The sequence below is a fragment of the Haemaphysalis longicornis genome, unplaced genomic scaffold, assembly GCF_048455015.1.
Source record: "Haemaphysalis longicornis isolate Haplotype H1 unplaced genomic scaffold, Haemaphysalis longicornis Haplotype H1 scaffold_6, whole genome shotgun sequence".
Taxonomy (NCBI): Eukaryota; Metazoa; Arthropoda; class Arachnida; order Ixodida; family Ixodidae; genus Haemaphysalis; species Haemaphysalis longicornis.
In genome coordinates, this window is record NW_027526407.1 from 119504564 (window position 1) to 119521143 (window position 16580).

At 43.6% G+C, this 16580-nt stretch overlaps 1 protein-coding gene across 6 annotated transcripts in view; it reads left to right on the forward strand.

Annotated features, from left to right (window-relative positions):
- Positions 1-16580, forward strand: part of LOC144141137 (TNF receptor-associated factor 3-like) — a 115566-nt gene that overhangs the window by 67767 nt on the left and 31219 nt on the right. The window contains exons 1-3 of one of the 6 annotated variants that reach the window (XM_077672671.1): positions 974-1147; positions 6855-6937; positions 11668-11964. In XM_077672671.1, coding sequence (XP_077528797.1) covers positions 11725-11964 — 240 coding nt within the window. In that variant the 5' untranslated portion in view covers positions 974-1147; positions 6855-6937; positions 11668-11724. Of the gene's footprint in view, positions 1-973; positions 1148-1443; positions 1582-6854; positions 6938-11667; positions 11965-16580 lie in introns of those variants that run through there. The other 5 variants (XM_077672674.1, XM_077672672.1, XM_077672670.1 and 2 more) reach the window with 5 other exon arrangements.

Genomic DNA, 16580 nt, shown 5'->3' on the forward strand with positions numbered 1-16580 from the left:
CTCCATGCAAATTTCCTCTGAAGAGGATAGTCTTCTTCCGCCTGGCCACCTGAAACCTTCTCATCTTCTGTCTAGATATCACTTATGCTCTCCTCCGCCTCTCTTGCTCTTCCCGTAATAGGTATGGTGGAAGACTGATGAGCCAATTTTCAATGTTTTCAACGCTTGCGATGCCGCCAAGAGGTCACGGCTCGTACCGGAGAAAGAAGGCGCGCACTGAAGAAACTGGCTAGAGAGCAATGTTTCCACTTGGTATTGTATCTCACCTCAACAGCATTCAGTGCGGTAAAGAGCACCAAGTGCGCAAAAAAAAGTCCCCTTTTAGTTTAAGTTTTGGTAGTCTAACCCGTTAAGGCGCCGAAAAGTGTCAAAAGGCAAAAGTGATATTTAAGTTACGTTTGTCAGTACAGGGCTGGTGAGCTTGCTTTTTTGGAGGGCGGTTTAGTGCCTAAGTTCGTGCGAAAGCGGGAGGCGCAACTTACTCAGTTTTTCGCTGTGGAATAAATCCACAAAGGTTGAGTTCACATTTACCGCTTTGTAGCATGTGGGCTTCGTTTCAGCTTCGTTCCCGCAAGCTTTATTGGCCTTATCTCGAAACCTGCATGTAACAAAAAAAAAAACTGTATGTAACGCAAAATTCCAAACTTTCGTCTACTTTACATCCAGGTTTAGCTGTACAAACAATGTTTTATTTTTCTCAAGATTGCGAAAAAGTAAGAAGTATGATAGGGAAACTGTTTACCGAATTAAAACTCCATCTTCAGGATTATTGTGGTTTAGCAGGATGGCTGAATTGAGGGAGAGAGAGCGTGACGTAAAGGCCAGCCAGAATATTTCAGCTGAAGCAGTCCAATATAGACAATCGTTTTTAAAAGTGGCAGCAAGAGATCCGCCCTTTGCGCTCGCCGACGCAAACAGGAATCCGGGGCTCACAGAGTGACGGCGTCTTATCGGTCGCCCTGGAAACGAAAGCCGATAAGGTGCTCCTTGCCAAGCATATGGGAGTAGTTTCTGTTCGCGCTGCCGACGGCGCATAGTCGTCAGTGCATTCGTGCGGCGGAAGCTACATGGGGCGTGAATTCCTTTAATATCATATCATCGTACAACTTTTGACTACCGTTCGGCTTTCCACTGACCATGAAGCGAGGTGAGCATTCCGCATGAACTATTTAGATCAGAACGACAGAAACAAACGCAAAAAAAGCTTCTTGGCTATGTGTACGTGAACTCTTAGCATTGTTCCTAGTGGAGTTTCGTGTGAAGGAATCGTTTTTTTATTGGGTGTTTTCTTGTTGTATTTCTTTTTGGCCGGTTATGCCATCCGTGTCATTCTTCAGATCTACGTGCCGTCGAGCTTGCAACAGACATTGCTTTATGGTTGTCATAGACGACCGTAGATGGCGACAGTGTCACCTAGCTGCCGCCGCAGGCGGAATGACGAAGTTTCTGTTTCCCGCTTATCTGAAACTTCACGCTGGGTTGCGCTGATACACCGCCCTTGTCGTTAGCCCTCGTTTCGAACAGCACCAATTTGGACAGCGTCGGGTTGCTGCAAATCCTTATCGTTGTGCGGGTGTATTCGTAAGTGAACTTGCGTTTGGTTACCTTTGTGGGATGTGCTGTAGTCGCGTTAGTCTAGCAATTTCTCGAAACAAACAACACGGCTGACCTGCCGTGCTGTTTTATTACGCAAAGCTTCCTTGTTACACCCTTTTTATGGTCCTTGTTAATGCAGATAACCATTTAGTTTCTACATCGTGAGTTTTGCTCTTCCTTCCAAAATCTTTCCCGAGTGTTGGGTGTACGCAGCAGACGTTCATACCTGGAACGTAAATGAAAGCCTAGGTTTCACTGCGTATTGGAAAACGCGTATATGGCGGAACGGCTCCTGGCATTTGCATTTGTCAGACCTTACAAAGAAAAAGCTGCCGCAACTACTTAATGCAAACGCTCTGTTTTCCTGTATAGTCTCCTTTACTACGCTATGATTTGCGATGTGAAAAATCGCGGTCGCGATGCAGAGTGGTGATCAGACCAAGCGACCCCCGGAAAAATCTGTAATGAAAGGGACAACGATCGAAGCAGTTAAGTGTTCTACCTATAAAATCTGCAACAGTTTAATATTTCACGTGGCTCAATATGACGCTTTGAACTAAGGAATTGTGTACTGGTCACGTTAGAAGTAGGCATGGGGCAGACACAGCGAAATTGTATCGGTGCCTTCTGCGATCGCCAAAGACAAATAGCGCGTTGCAGATAAACTGGTCACTGCGCCCGATGTGTTTAATCTTAACGGCTGAGATGTTTTGGGCTCGCGTTCCAAAAGGCAGCGTTCCGAAGGACCATGGAAGTTTTGGTGCATGTAATGATTCTAACCTGCTCTGTTCATATTAATCTGTAGCCCTCCTGTACTGCGCGCCTAGTCGCTCAATTGCGGATTCATTATCTCCCGAAATATAGGGATATTATCTGCAGTAAGGCTCGTCACATTGCCGCTTTCTACCAGCTGTGACCGACTGCCCCACAGTAGTTAGAGGCATGCTAACTCGCGCTCTATAAAGGGTCACAATTCAATTCGTGCTTCAGGGCGTCACCTTATTTTCGTCGTGGCGGGTCTCCTGCGTGTTTGGTTAGCCCTTGTCAATGCGCAGCAGAAACGAAGATGTGGCAGTGTTTAACGTCTTATTTCTAAATAATAATATTTCGTGTGAACAAACATGTATATGCTTCAACTATGGGAGTTGATCACATATAAACCGAAGGAGAAGTTTCCTTTCTGGGAAACGCTAAAGCAATATGTGTATCGTTTCAAGTTAGCGAACGGGGACAGCTTTCCCAACTTGTGCACCGCTCATGTAATGCTCAAATATGGCGGCATCACTCCACGAACGCCACACTTAGCTCTTTGTGACCAGGCTGTTGGTTTAAGTGTATCACAAGCTATTTATGTGTGTTCCAAAAATTTATAACAAATTAAATTGTTGTTGGAACTGCTTCTACCAGAGCACTATAGTGGCCAAAATTTGGTGTACTGATATAAAATTGTTCCTGATAGTTTATTTTTACAGCAATTTTAGTTATCCTAATGCAAAAGTCTTTTATTCAAGGGGCTCGATAAAATATGTCGTGGCATGAACGAGAGGGGTGTAGAAGTTGTCGACCAAGAAACAAAAAATCGTGATATTTTCTTTACGCTGTAACAAATCCCATCATTTCATTGTGAAAATCTAAAGCGCAACAAATTTAGACACAAGACGAATGACACAGGGACAAGCGCTGAAATTTAATGTGGGATTGACGTTATTGACACGATAGTACCGAAACACAACCGGGTCAATTTGGTCGCGTTGCATGAAGTCGCTTTCAATTTCCGATGGTTACTGATAGTTCCTTTTAGCGTTGGTACAGTCGTCATCTCGGCTCTCTAGAGCACTCGAACAGCCAGCTTTTGGCTGCACGAACGACGCCTGCCGATAACGCCTGGTTCGAGACAGTCTGCATTTGCGCCACCGCACTGACGATACTGCCCTCGATTTTATCGCCACGCCCGGTACGCCGCCGCGATCGCAAACGATCGCCGGTGGAGGCGCTGCAGGCCGTGGTAACACGTCTCGGCGCGCGCTGCCACGAAGCGATTGCGCGCAGGAACTTTAACGCGCAATTTTCTTCTGCGATGTGCCAGCATTTTTAGGTGCGGAGTACCTTAGGACCGGGCAATGTCCGTTCGCGTCCGTGCGCATATCATTTTCGAACGCCAAATATCCCAACAAGCACCAGCAGCATTCGAGCCTGTGTCTGGTAGACCAGATAGAGTTCGTGTCAGTCGTCTTGCCCATTGTGGTACGACCGTGAGTAGTACCCGATAGTCCAATGGCTTACTCCCTCGCCTGCAACAGTGCGGAGTAGCTTAGTACCTCCCAATGTCCGTACGAGTCCATCCGTGCGCACACCACCATCACGAAAATCGAGCAAATTTTATTTGAGCCTTGAGTTCCAGTTTCGCTTAGGTAAAATTGAATGAAGGTCAGGCCGCAAATCTGATGCCACTCGGGGTGCAACTTGCATGTCGTTTCGAGTCCCTGTACTCCGCAACCTCGTTGTCATCCACGGAGTGGAGATGCTGCCATTTTATCGTTTCTCTTCATGACAGACGCGTGCACTTCTTGCACAGCTGTTGGCGATTTGTCGCCGCTGGGTGAATATTATGCATGTTATCACACACTGTCTCGTGAAGCCTAATGGTTTAATGATCCTAACAAATAAAAAAGGGGCTAGTGGGAGTAGTCCCATCGACTTTCGCGTTCACAGACAACACTTCGAAGAACGTGTAGTTATTTACATGGCTTTATTCAAATCATACACATGCTATTGGGAAGCTCGGCAAAAGCAAAATGCCAATAAAGCATGACGCAAGGAACTTTCCTTACAAAGTAACGGTTAGAGCCTGTGACGGCGGAACTGGAAGCCTGTTGTTGCTAGCAGCTAATCGCGGCTCGTCCCGATAGCTTCAGACTCCGGATCCTTTCCTTGAGTGAGTCGTAAAGTACTCCTTCAATCGTGGGATCTCTCCGTAGACGTTCCCACTCTCGTTGAATAGCCACGCCCGGCTCTTCCGAGTTCGCAGTAGTGAGGGTGCTTTGTCGCGAAAGATTCCTTTTCATTATCCCGCACACTGTTTCTATAATTAAATTTGGGCCCCTTGCTGCCAAGCTGAAGTAATAATGCTGAAGGTGTCGAAACAATATGTGCAGTGTGGAAAGAAGCCCCATCCTGTTGAAAATAGAAGAGTCCGTCCGGGAACGGTCTATCCAGGACATTGGGGATGAGGACCGTCTGTATAATATCTACGTAGGAAGTAGCCGTCATCCTTCCTCTGATTCTATGCAGTGGCCCAAGTCCATCGTAGCTTATTCCTCCCCAGACGCTCAGCAGACGACATAGCGGCTTCTACCGCCTGCGGTCAGTGCGCATGTGCCGGCTGTCTCCGATTCTAGCCACTTCTCGGCGGTGGTACTTCGCGTAGCGTAGCATCCGCGCGCTTGCCGTTTCTCTTTAACAGTGGACCCCACTGTACATGGGGGTTACAAGAAGTAGGAATAGCAGAACGCACAGCCTCGTATGCATGCTGCACCACCTGGCTGCTAAATCGGTATACTGTGCGCATACTGAGTTCTAATAGAAGATTTGAAAGTTTGGTCTGTTTTTAGGGGAAATTTCATTTGAGGCGCCTTTTCGTGCTCTGTCGCCATTGAACAGGATGAGGATTCAAGTGCTTTGTTGGAGCTGCAGTACGCTTTTTGAACGCCTGACTCTCCAATGTATTAGACAAGCCCTCGTAAGCGCACTTGCATCGCCAAGGAGCTGGCTTGCCGACATAAGTGCTTTTCCGAGTCAAATTTGAATAGGGTGGCCATTTTGCAATTGATTGATTGTAGGGTTGAACGCGCCCACGCAACGCAGGTGATGAGGCGGCCCGTAGTAGAGGGCTCCGTATTATTTCGGAATACCTAGGCATCTTTAACGTGCGCCAATATCTCCTACACATGGAAGGTTTTGCATTTCAACCCTATAACATTAGTCATTGCATAACGCAGGTTAAGAACAAATTGTAGCTCGTTTCAGCTACGCCACTGCCCTTCAGAAGCAAAACATTGTTCAAACAACCAATTAGAGGCACTTTAGTGTAGGATAATTCTGTCTTGTAAATACGGCTTGTCGCAGCTCGACTTGGGTCAAAATATTTTACAGTTGGTAAATCTTGAGTGTCACCAGTTCTTCGCTTGTGATTTCCCTTAACAGAGCAAATGACTCAAAATGTTTTGCCTATTGTGAGTTCCATGACCCCTCCTCGCGCTCGAGAACTAGCACTAGAAAACCCAGCAGTTGTGTAAGCTTGCCCACTTCACCCCTTGTCCAATGTAACACGATCACCTCGGTGAGCAGAGTCTGGACACGCATCTTGTCGGGTACGGCCTACAAAAAACATACGCTAGAGGATACAGGGGTTTTAAAAGATATGCGAACAACGGATCACACAGCCTCCAACGAATGCCGCACCAACGTTTCATACTGTCGCTAAACTTCGCGCATGCGCACTTCTTTGAGGGCGTTTGAAAGTGTGGCCTACATTTACGGGAAATGTCGCATTTTCAGGCTGCCTCTCCACTGAGCAGGATGATCGTTGAAGGGCATCACGCTCGCTGGGGTCACCATGCTGCGTGCTTTGCTCCCGAACCTAGTATATAACCGATTGCTCAGTGGTTACAGAGCATAAAACGACGCCTCAAAATAAATTTCCGGCTTCACTCCTTCGTCAAGCATTTTTACTAACAGTAGCCCACACTCTCAAACACTTTGAAAAAACTACGCATGCGCGCAGTTTACTGACAGTGCTGCCAGACGGTGTGGCTGCGTCGGAGGGTGTGTGCTCCGGTGTTCGTATCCCTTTAAATGCCCCCTGTACACGATAGCGAGGTCAAACTGTACAAGTTACACATCTGCTTAGTGAAGGCCGTGCCTAATTGTAAATCCGGCGCACGGGTTGGTCTAGAGTGTGCTGATGATGAACGAAAAGCTTTGAAGCTAACGTTACTGCAAAAATGAAGGAAGTTCACTCGAACGCGTAAGCCTCGCAGGTAGCGAAGCGGTATGCAAACTTCATGACCATCAAGACGGTTTAATCCCGCGGTTGCAGCCGATTTGCTTCTGCTTCGCATTCGCAACAAGCTTTACTCCGTCTTTGTTGGAGTAACGATATAAAATAAGCAAGCAGAACTAACGAACTGAACGCACACAATTAAGGTGGACGGTCGAAGGTTCAACGCGTACCATATGAAGTGCTCCGTGTCGTGCAGGCGGCTTGTTCCTCTCCACAGTCACAGCCTAAGGAGTAAAGCGTCTGACTCGCGGGCACTAACTCAAGGACGTAGCAGAGTGGGTAAGGCGACTTTCTCTAACTCCGTTGATCTAGCAGACATGGGTTTGAATCATGCCGGTTCCGGTGATTTCTTGTCTTTGTGCTGTTCAGCTGAGTTTTCTGAAACGCTGGAATCAGCTAGTTGCTAAACGCTTCACTGTTAATAATGACAGGGCTTCCCGTAGATAAGTCCTTCTTCCTCCTTAACTGCACTGGGGAAGCTCTTCAATGTTAAATGCCCGTTTTCAGCAAGCGACCCCCATGCTGTGTACTAGTCATCTCAGTACTATATTCGGTAGCCAATCGCGTGGCAGGCTGATTGCAGCCAGTTTTCGCCCTTCAACCATCATCCCAGTCAGAGGCGACGCAGCATGCAAAAACAAGTCAGTAGAAACATCCGGCCTCGCTTCTTGACAAAGCCCTTTTCGGGACACGTTGAAACATTCGAGAACACAAACTCAAACGCTGTGGAAGAATTGCGCATGCGCGCAGTTCATTGACTTTGCAGCCAGATGGTGCAGCATGCGTGGGAGTTTGTGCGCTGCGTTGTTCGCCTTTCCTTTACGCATGCGCATTCGCCCTGGCACGAGCCTACAGAGGTTAATGTCATTTCCTATTGGTGTTCACATGCCTTGTCGCCACAACTATATTTGAGATGTGATATTTACAAACGCCCGCCGTCACGGCATGTAAGCGCGCTGCCCGAAAACATGGTTTTCTTTTTATGCGTGGCAAAATACATAATTATAGCCAGCAAAAATTATAAAAAAGTGGGCCATTCCAGATAAATTTATTTTGTAAGTACTTTAGGTGAAGGCAAAATGAGCAGAAAGAACGTCGTTGCACTGTCAGTGAAAACACTAGTAGCTATGTTACCGCCAAAGCACTTTTTATTTGAGAACGCTAAGATTGTAGAAAAAGAAGCCGCATTACCGGATTATTCATACGTAAACAACGGAATCTTCGTCGTTGTGTATTTTAGAACTAGGCAGTCTCCTCCGAAATGTCTCATCTTCGCAATGGTATCAGTATTTGAATGAAAAGAATGAATGAAAGATAAAAACTATAGTATCTGAACATTTGAAAGCGCAAACACCACTTTGAAGGTTCAAAGGTTCAATAAATAGAAAAAAGAAATTGTGCATACATGGATACCTACAGACGAGGGTCCCAAATCCATAAGGCTGAAAGTTGACCCTCGGTAGTTCATTAATAACGCAGCATGTTGTCGCAGCGAACAAAATTAATATTCTTAAATAATTACGGAAATCAATTCAACACTTCAAACATTAGCAATTTCACCAGTTCAATGTGACAAGTATATCAAGTGGATTTGCAATACCTACAACAACGATAACAACTACTACATAACGTTGTCTTCTTTCGGCAAACAACATTGCACCGTGTTTGTTTTTGTACGAAGGAACAAAGTTTGTGCAAGTAAATCGTTAAAAAATATCGAAAACATCTAATTGCACCCTAAGTAAAATACTTTAGATCTGGTTTGAATACCAGTAACGACATTGATGATTTGAGAGTAAGAGGCAGGCTATTCCAGAGTTTATTAGCTCTGAAGTGGGTAATTTTTCCCCAAAATTTGAATGAACAATTGGGACTAAAAGTTATTAGGGGAGGCAAACCTTGTGGCGTTTGTATTGAGTAAAGAATGAACATCTAACTACTGAGAAGGAAGATGGTTGTTGAGAAGGGTAAATAACATGATTGCAAGGTTGTAGATAAATAAGTGATCAATGGATAAGATACCTAACTGGATCGGCGGTAACGAAAGAACCGCACTAAAATGGCTGGTGATAATGATACGTATCGCTTGGTTCTGAATATGTTGAAGTGATTTCATGTGACGATTTTAGTAGCCCTTAGTCATCCAAAGGATTACTCGTAAACGTATTTCTTTTTACATCGTATGGTTGTAGTGCAAATTTTAACAGCGTTCACGAAAGATAAGGAGAAAGAATGATCTTCGACTCGATAACGCATGTGACTGATAACAGACCAATTAGTACCACTGATGGTTAATATAAATTTTTGTGCTTTTAACACTGAAATGTAGTAGTATCCCTCGGGAAAACGTGGTTCAGTGTCAAAAGTAACAAAGATTGTAAATTGCTCGTTAATATCAGTTTGTGCTACCACAGTTACCGTAATTGATGGCAGGTTCGATAAGCCATGGTTTATAAGGGTTTCACTTCAATGGGTCGCGTTGCGAGTGGGCGAGGTAATTTCAGTCGTATCAAGAGCATGTAAACCAGTCCGTGTAGGTGTCGTATAGGTAGAATTAACGTCTAGCAAGTTAACATTTACATGTCTTATAATTGTCACGGTTTAATTTTTCATGGACAATTTATACAGTGTGGCATTTAGGGCACTAATAAATTGAAAACTTTCTTTCACATATTGCCCTAAATCGCAAAGGTCGCCCGAAAACTTTCATTTCCGTCTTCTTCAAGCGTTCCCTTGCACCGGATTAGTGTGCTCATTTCCTGTATAACATATTAGCAATTGTTCGCCATCAGGAATGCCGGATATAAATCCGTAAGTTTCGAAAAGGTCTTCTTTATGCATTCGACGCTAAGGTAACGAGTTATCACTCTTGGACGCAACTACTGTAGAGCACGTTGTGCCATCGGAGTAAAACCGAACTGAATCTAAGATACAAAGCAATCATCATGTTTTAATTGCGCTCATGAGTAAAGTGTATTTTGAAACTCTAGGAGTGGCAATTTTCAAGTCGTTAGGTTTGTATATCCTTTGAGACGCTGGAATTCGCAATTTACACTGGACACCTGTTTCCCGGTAGTGGTGAATGTCTCCACGTTGGGAAGTATGTAATGGGAATTCCCCATATTTGCGCAACAATATTCAGCCCGTTTAGCTAATCATCAAACGTAAACTGTCACGGCGGGGAACACTTGATTACGGCTTAGCACTTTCTACTCTTAACTTCAATATTATGCAAGACTCAGTTTACAGCCGTGTTGCATACAGCTATCCTCAAGCGCTGGTCGATGTCCTCCAGAGTATGCTTCACGGCTGCACAAAAAAATTCTGCCTCCTGATTTTCGCGAATGCTGTCGAGCTCTTAATCTAATTTTGATGTATTGAGAAAAACATATACTGTAATGGTTGCTACGATATCACTAAGCCGATTTTCATTTCCAATAGGACGACTTTAAAATTAATCCGAGGTTCGTTTATTGTTTGCAGTTACGTGGCTTTTATTTCTAAACGTTACCCAATTCTCATCTGCATTGAAATACATGGGCTTCCAACCTTGTCCCGTACAAGGAAAGTGTACTCCTCCGAAGTTTCATTGAGTCAGTTACAAGCAAGGGTGCGAATGGCTATTTTATAAGATGAGTTTCTTTCGTGTGTATAACAGTCGATTAAGTAAAAAAAACACCGAAGGGCTGAAGAATTCCTCGACAGATCATTTGCTTCCGTTTATGATCAGATTACTTGCAAAAAGTGCACAACTCTTTTATTACAGCAGAACTTCAAAAATATCCCGCCGCGATAGCTCAGTGGCTAAGGCGCTGTGCTGCTCAGTCCAAGGATTGGGGTTAGATTCCCGGCCGTGGCGGCCGCTTTTCTGATGCAGGCAAAAAGCAAAAACGCCCGTGCGTACGAGATTTGGACGCACGTTAAAGATTCCCAGGTGGTCAAAATTAATCCGGAGCCCTCCACTACAGCGCGCCCCATCGCCTGCGTTGCGTCGGCGCGTTAAACCTACAATCAATCAATCGAGCTGCAAAAATTACATTAAAATATTTGTTCCTTACTAAATGTGTGCCAGATTTCTAATCACAACAATCTCCGCACCATCGAACGTTAAACAGATAAAAAGGGACCACAGAAACGGGAAATACGAATCTCTCGTCGAACAGAGTCATGTGTTCATTTCGGTTTTCAATTTACATGCTGCCTTTTTCCGGAGGCGGTGTGATTTTGCGAAGCTTTTGAGCGAAACTGTTTATAGCAGTGATCTTGTGCTTTGATGCTTGATCTGTTTAGCCAAAAACTCCTGTGGCAATTTTTATTTATTTTAAATTCTCTGCTGAGGACTACGGCTACTCCTATTTTTTCAGAACTTTATTATTGCAATTACACCAAAATTCGCTGCGAGAAAACTATTTTGTTTCGCCGAGCTCCATTTACTTGTCATGATTTGTTAGTATGCACGATGGTTGTTGAGTCACAGAATTTCCTTTGCTAGCAATAGAAGGCCGTCTACGTAAGAGATAAGGTTAGAGGTAACGCCAGTAAAACATGTTTTGTAAAACCATTTCTCAACAAAATATGAGGCAATTACGCGCTACGAAGGCTATCATTATGCAAATTTCATCTACCTTTTGTAATTTAGCATATCGCAGTGTAGTTTTAAATACCGTTGAGTGTTGATTCCTGCGGGATTCTACAAGAAGTAAATCGACAGCTCCATGTTTGTGCCTTGTAATATACTTCAAGTACTTCCACGTTTCTTTTACTAATCCATAACTCAATCACAACATGCCCCAATTGCGATATAAATAAATACGTGCGAATTTCCTAAATTCGTGTTCGCTGTGGTGGCCGTGCTTCTCCGCGTTAAATTACGTTAAAGAGAACGTGTCCTACTTACGGGTCTCTTTTTACAAAATCATTCCGTGTATCTCCACCCTCTTTCCAAACATGTACACATGTAAGCTGGGTACCCTGCCGTGGCGACTTGTCTCTCATTCTATGTCTTCCAGGGTACGAAAATCTAAGAGGAAGTCGATATTAAACAGCTGTACGACCAGTGCTCCAAGATGGCCGCCTTCCCACATAAATATCCCGTCAGAGATGTAGACGGGCTTCCCAACGGCGTGCTCTTGTTTGAAAAGAAGCTAAAGCCGGAGCTCATCTGTTGCACCTGCAACGCTGTGACACAGAAGGGTCGTAAAGACGGCAATGGACACATCTACTGCCAAGTATGCGTCTTGGTTCATGTGGACAAATTCAAGAAGTTCACATGCTCCTTGTGTGGGTGTCAAGCCGACATTAAAGACGTAAGTAGCTGTATTTATTATGTTTTTGCCTGTATGTTGTACCTGTAGCAGGGTGTTTTCTCCCCGGCCACAAAGGTTGCACAGCTGGGATGCCAATTTTATTGATTGTACTAAGAACCATAATTTTGGGAGATCCACAAGTAGGCGTTTTTGTAGCACTGTGGTTTGAGATGCTTAGGCCCTAGGTTGGCATTGTAGCAATAGTCATGAAGTTGAAGTAAACTGCTGAGTTGCAGGGGCAGGGTCGCGAAGGGATCGTGGAGTACACATTCAATTTTCTTTGCTTGTAAGGCGAACGTTTCGGAACACATTGTGAGGTAAAAGAAGCATCTCCCTGGTTATAGGACCCCATAAGACGCATTTTGCCGCGCCTGGGCAGTACGGCTACACTTCACGCGGTCGGGCCATGATGTCACGTGCCGCTATTCTTTCTACACGCAAAAATATATCAAGGTAACCAATGCTTGCAAACGATATGTGCATTACCGAACTAGTACAAGAAAGCACCAAGCGTGCACGTACCCAGGCCCTGTCGCGCTTCGAAAATATGTCGACCAGAGCTGGCTGTAGACGCATGAGCTCCTACCATACGATCAAGTTGTCAGACCGCACCAACATGCGGCTCCAGTGGGTAATGACGACTGGGGTCTGAAGAAGGTAGTCTGAGAGTCCGAGGAAGGCTAATTTACTAGCGATGCAGTATTGTCACCCCTGGATACGCCAATTCTTCCTTTCCTTCGCAATCGTCATCCTCCACGGAATAATTAAGTTTACTACAGGACGAAGGCCTCTCCCATTGACCTCCAACCACTCCTGTCCTGTGCTGCTCGAGCCCATTCTTAGCCTCCGAACATCCTAATTTCATCCCTCCATCATGTTATTGGCTTTATTACCCTTCTTATAGACCCGTTGCTAGGCTTCCACTCTGTTATCGTGATGGTTCGCCGGTTGTCATTTCGCCTCAGTATATCGCCATCCCAGGACCAATTCTTTATATCTGTTTGGACTATCGTATCATCTAGTCGAATTTCTTCCCTGATCTGGGGAGCTTGTTTCCTATTCCTAAAAGTTAGTGTTCTCTTTATTAGTTTTTTTAAGGAGCGTTGCATTTTCGACCTTTGTTTATCACTCTTTCTCAAATATAACGCTAGGCCTAACGGTATTTCGTTCCTATGCCTTGAATTTTGATGCATTGAGGTTTTGGAAAGTAAAAGTTTATTTCATGAAAGCAATACAAACATATTGGTATACAGACGAGGGTCCCAGAGTAAGAAGACTGAAAGGGGACCCTCGATTTTGAATACATGCGATAACTGCATGAAAGCAGCAAATTGGCACGAGAGCCCATCGGTTAAGTACGCTGTGTAAAATGATACATACGAAAATACATACGAAAATATAAACCAAATTACATTCACTCAAAAAGGTAGCCGGACCAAATAATCAGCCAGTTCAATCAATTCGTGAACCAGAAAATAGGAAACAGTCACAGGAGAACACCAGGAAAGTACGCAATAGTTAAGAACACAAAAGTTATTTACTACAGCAAAAGAAATTCTGAGATCTTTTTTAAAGCAAGCTAGGGACGGGCATAATTTAATGGCCATTGCCAAATTATTCCAAAACGTGACAGCTGCAGAAAAAGTGGTTTTCTTCCCAGAATTAGTGTGTACAGTCGGTAGTAAGAAATTGTTATTTCTTGGAAACATAGTGGCGCTTTTGCCGCGCAAAATAGTGACATCGATAAGGTTATACGAAAAGTTGCAATGTAGCAATTTGTAAAAAAACATTCTTAGTTAGTGAAACAGCGCTTTGATTGATAGTATGTTATTCTGACGCAGAAGCCCTGAGGCAGAGAAGTGACAGGAACTAAATGTTATGATGCGAATACATTGGTTTTGAATATGTTGCACAGATGTAACGTGAGAAAAGTATATGTTGCCCCATGAGACAATGCCGTAATGAAAATGGCTCTGAACGAAAGCAAAATACAAAGATAATAAAGCTTTATGAGGAAAGCTGTATGAGCTGTATGAGAAAAAAGCTGTATGAGGAATTAAAGCTCGTATGCCGTACGCCGTTTTCTGCTTGAGATTAGAAAAATGCGAAGAACATGTAAGGTGAGGGTTGAGGGGAATACCACGGAATGTAACATCGTCGCAAGTTGTGATAAAATGAGGTCCAAGGTTTAATTCTGGAAAAAAAAGTTGTGTTTCTGATAAGACCTAAATACCATGAATTTAGTTTGTTCAGGGTTAATCACTAAATAGTTGTCACGGCACCACTTTACAACGTTAATTTGTACTGCATTCAAGTATGTCGTGAGACAAATTAATGATTTATAAGATGAAGAAATGGTTGTCTCATCAGCATACAAGACGCAATGGGAAGAACTAACGCAATCCGGAAGGTGAATAATATACAAAATAAAAAGTAAATTACCTAAAATTGACCCCTGGGGCACACCTTGGTTAAATGTTCTAGTTTCTGAAAACGCGTTAGCCGCATATACAGAGTATTTCCTGTTAAGTAAATAGTTTTTCAAAAATATTAGTGGTGGTCCTGTTATGCCATAAGCTTCCAATTTTTTAAACAATATATTATGATTAATCGTGTCAAACGCCTTTGTAAAGTCCAAAAAAACTGAACCCACAAAATTTCCAGAGTCAATAGATTTTTAATGAAATCCGTTAGGGAAAGGAATGCTAGGTTAGTCGAACGTCCAGACCGGAAACCGAATTGACATGGATTCAGTAGATTAAATTTATTGAGGTAGCTGTTCATACGTTTGGCAAATATCTGTTCGATTAGTTTGCTTAGACAAGAAAGAATGGAAATTGGGCGGTAATTGGATATTAATAACCGGTCACCTTTTTTTTTTTTGAAAACAGGTACGACTTTTTCTTTCTTCAGAAAAGATGGAAAAGTGCCAGACTTAGACAAGATTTATGTGACTGAGTGTATTTACGACTGAATCGGAAACTAGCTTCAAATGACGAATAGAAATATTATCTAGACCTGGGATAGTGTTTTTCAGCGTACCAAGCGTCGAGAGCACTTCTTCTGCTGTAACTGGAAATAAAAAGAATGATCGGCATGCACGCCTCAAACCAAGTTGTGCTTTCAAGGACTGGGGGGTATTGCTATAAACGGACGAAAAATAATCGCAAAAGGCATTAGCAATGTGAGTGGGTTCCGTCAAGATTATTCCATTGTTGGGAATTTGTGGTATTGAGGAATTACCTGTAGCTGTGTTGAGGAAGGTATTCAGCAGATTCCATTGTTTTTGGGGGTCATTTTTGTGTTTAGAAAATTCATTTTCAGAGTGCCGTTTTTTTGCTCGTTTTAAGAGAATGTTCGAGAGGCCGCAGTATTTCTTGTACCGATTAGCTAGATTGGAATTAAAGGGCTGTCTCTTCGTTTTCTTGTAAGATTATCTTTTTTTTCGTATGCTTACTAACAGTCCTTTATTCATCCGTGGATTGTGCGGATAACGGAATCTTTTTTTACATTTAACCGTCGTGGTACTTAATGAAACAGCTTTTAAGAATTCACAAGAAAAGCGTTGCAGTGCTTTCTCTGCATCATCTATCGAATTAATGACAGACCAGTCGGTCGCCACGATAGTTTCTTTAAATCTAACGGCGTCAAGCACAGAAGTAACGCGGGAGTTGCGTATGCTTGTTATGTCAACGTCAAAAATAAGCAAAACAGGAAAATGATCCGTGGTATCCGTTTCAAGAACAGCTTAAAATGGTTGGGGTGATATGTTAGATGGTGCATGGTCTATTAGCTTGCGAGGACCATTGCGCACGCATCTTGTAGGCGCATTTATTAGAGATTCGAATCCAAATCCAGAAAAGCAGTCTGTGTAGGCAACGTACAAGTTAGATTCGGTGTCCAGTAAGTTAATGTTTGTCACCTACTAACAGAACGTCTTTATTTTCAAGTGATAGCTGGCATAGGATTGTGTCTAGGTTGAGCAAGAATTCAGTGAAAGAAGATGACGGGGAACGATAAATGCAGCCAATGACAACATTTTTACCATGTGGAACGAATGATCGATCTGTTTCGATCCACACCGATTCACAAATGTTTGTGGTAAACAACAGATCATGTCTGCGTGTATACGATATATTAGGCGACATGAAAACTGCTGTGCCTCCATGACTATCCCAAATTTTATGACAATACTCTGTTTGATACCGCGGAAAACTACATATTATTGTCCGATTCAGATAGCCAAGTTTCAGATATACATATCAAGGAAAAGGAGTGGTTGAGCGTATCTAAAAAACTTTCAATCGTGTCGACGTTTTTCTTAAGGCTTCGTGCATTGAAGTGAAGTCGGGAGTGCCTATTGTCAGAAAGACGGAATTTGACTTCCTCAGGGGACAGCAAAGCCATCGGTTGCAATGTGAGGGCAGTTCTCAGAGGGTACAGGACTCTTGGTTATGTGAAAACCCTCCAGTCACGCTCAGTCGCTATGCGAAACACTTTGCTGTCCCCCGTTTTGCGAGCCTTGATGCGACAGTTACCCGTCCACAGAAATTGCCAGTGGTGTTCCTTCTTGTGCGCTACAGCCTTTGAAAACAATTTCTTGTTTTCGAAAGTCA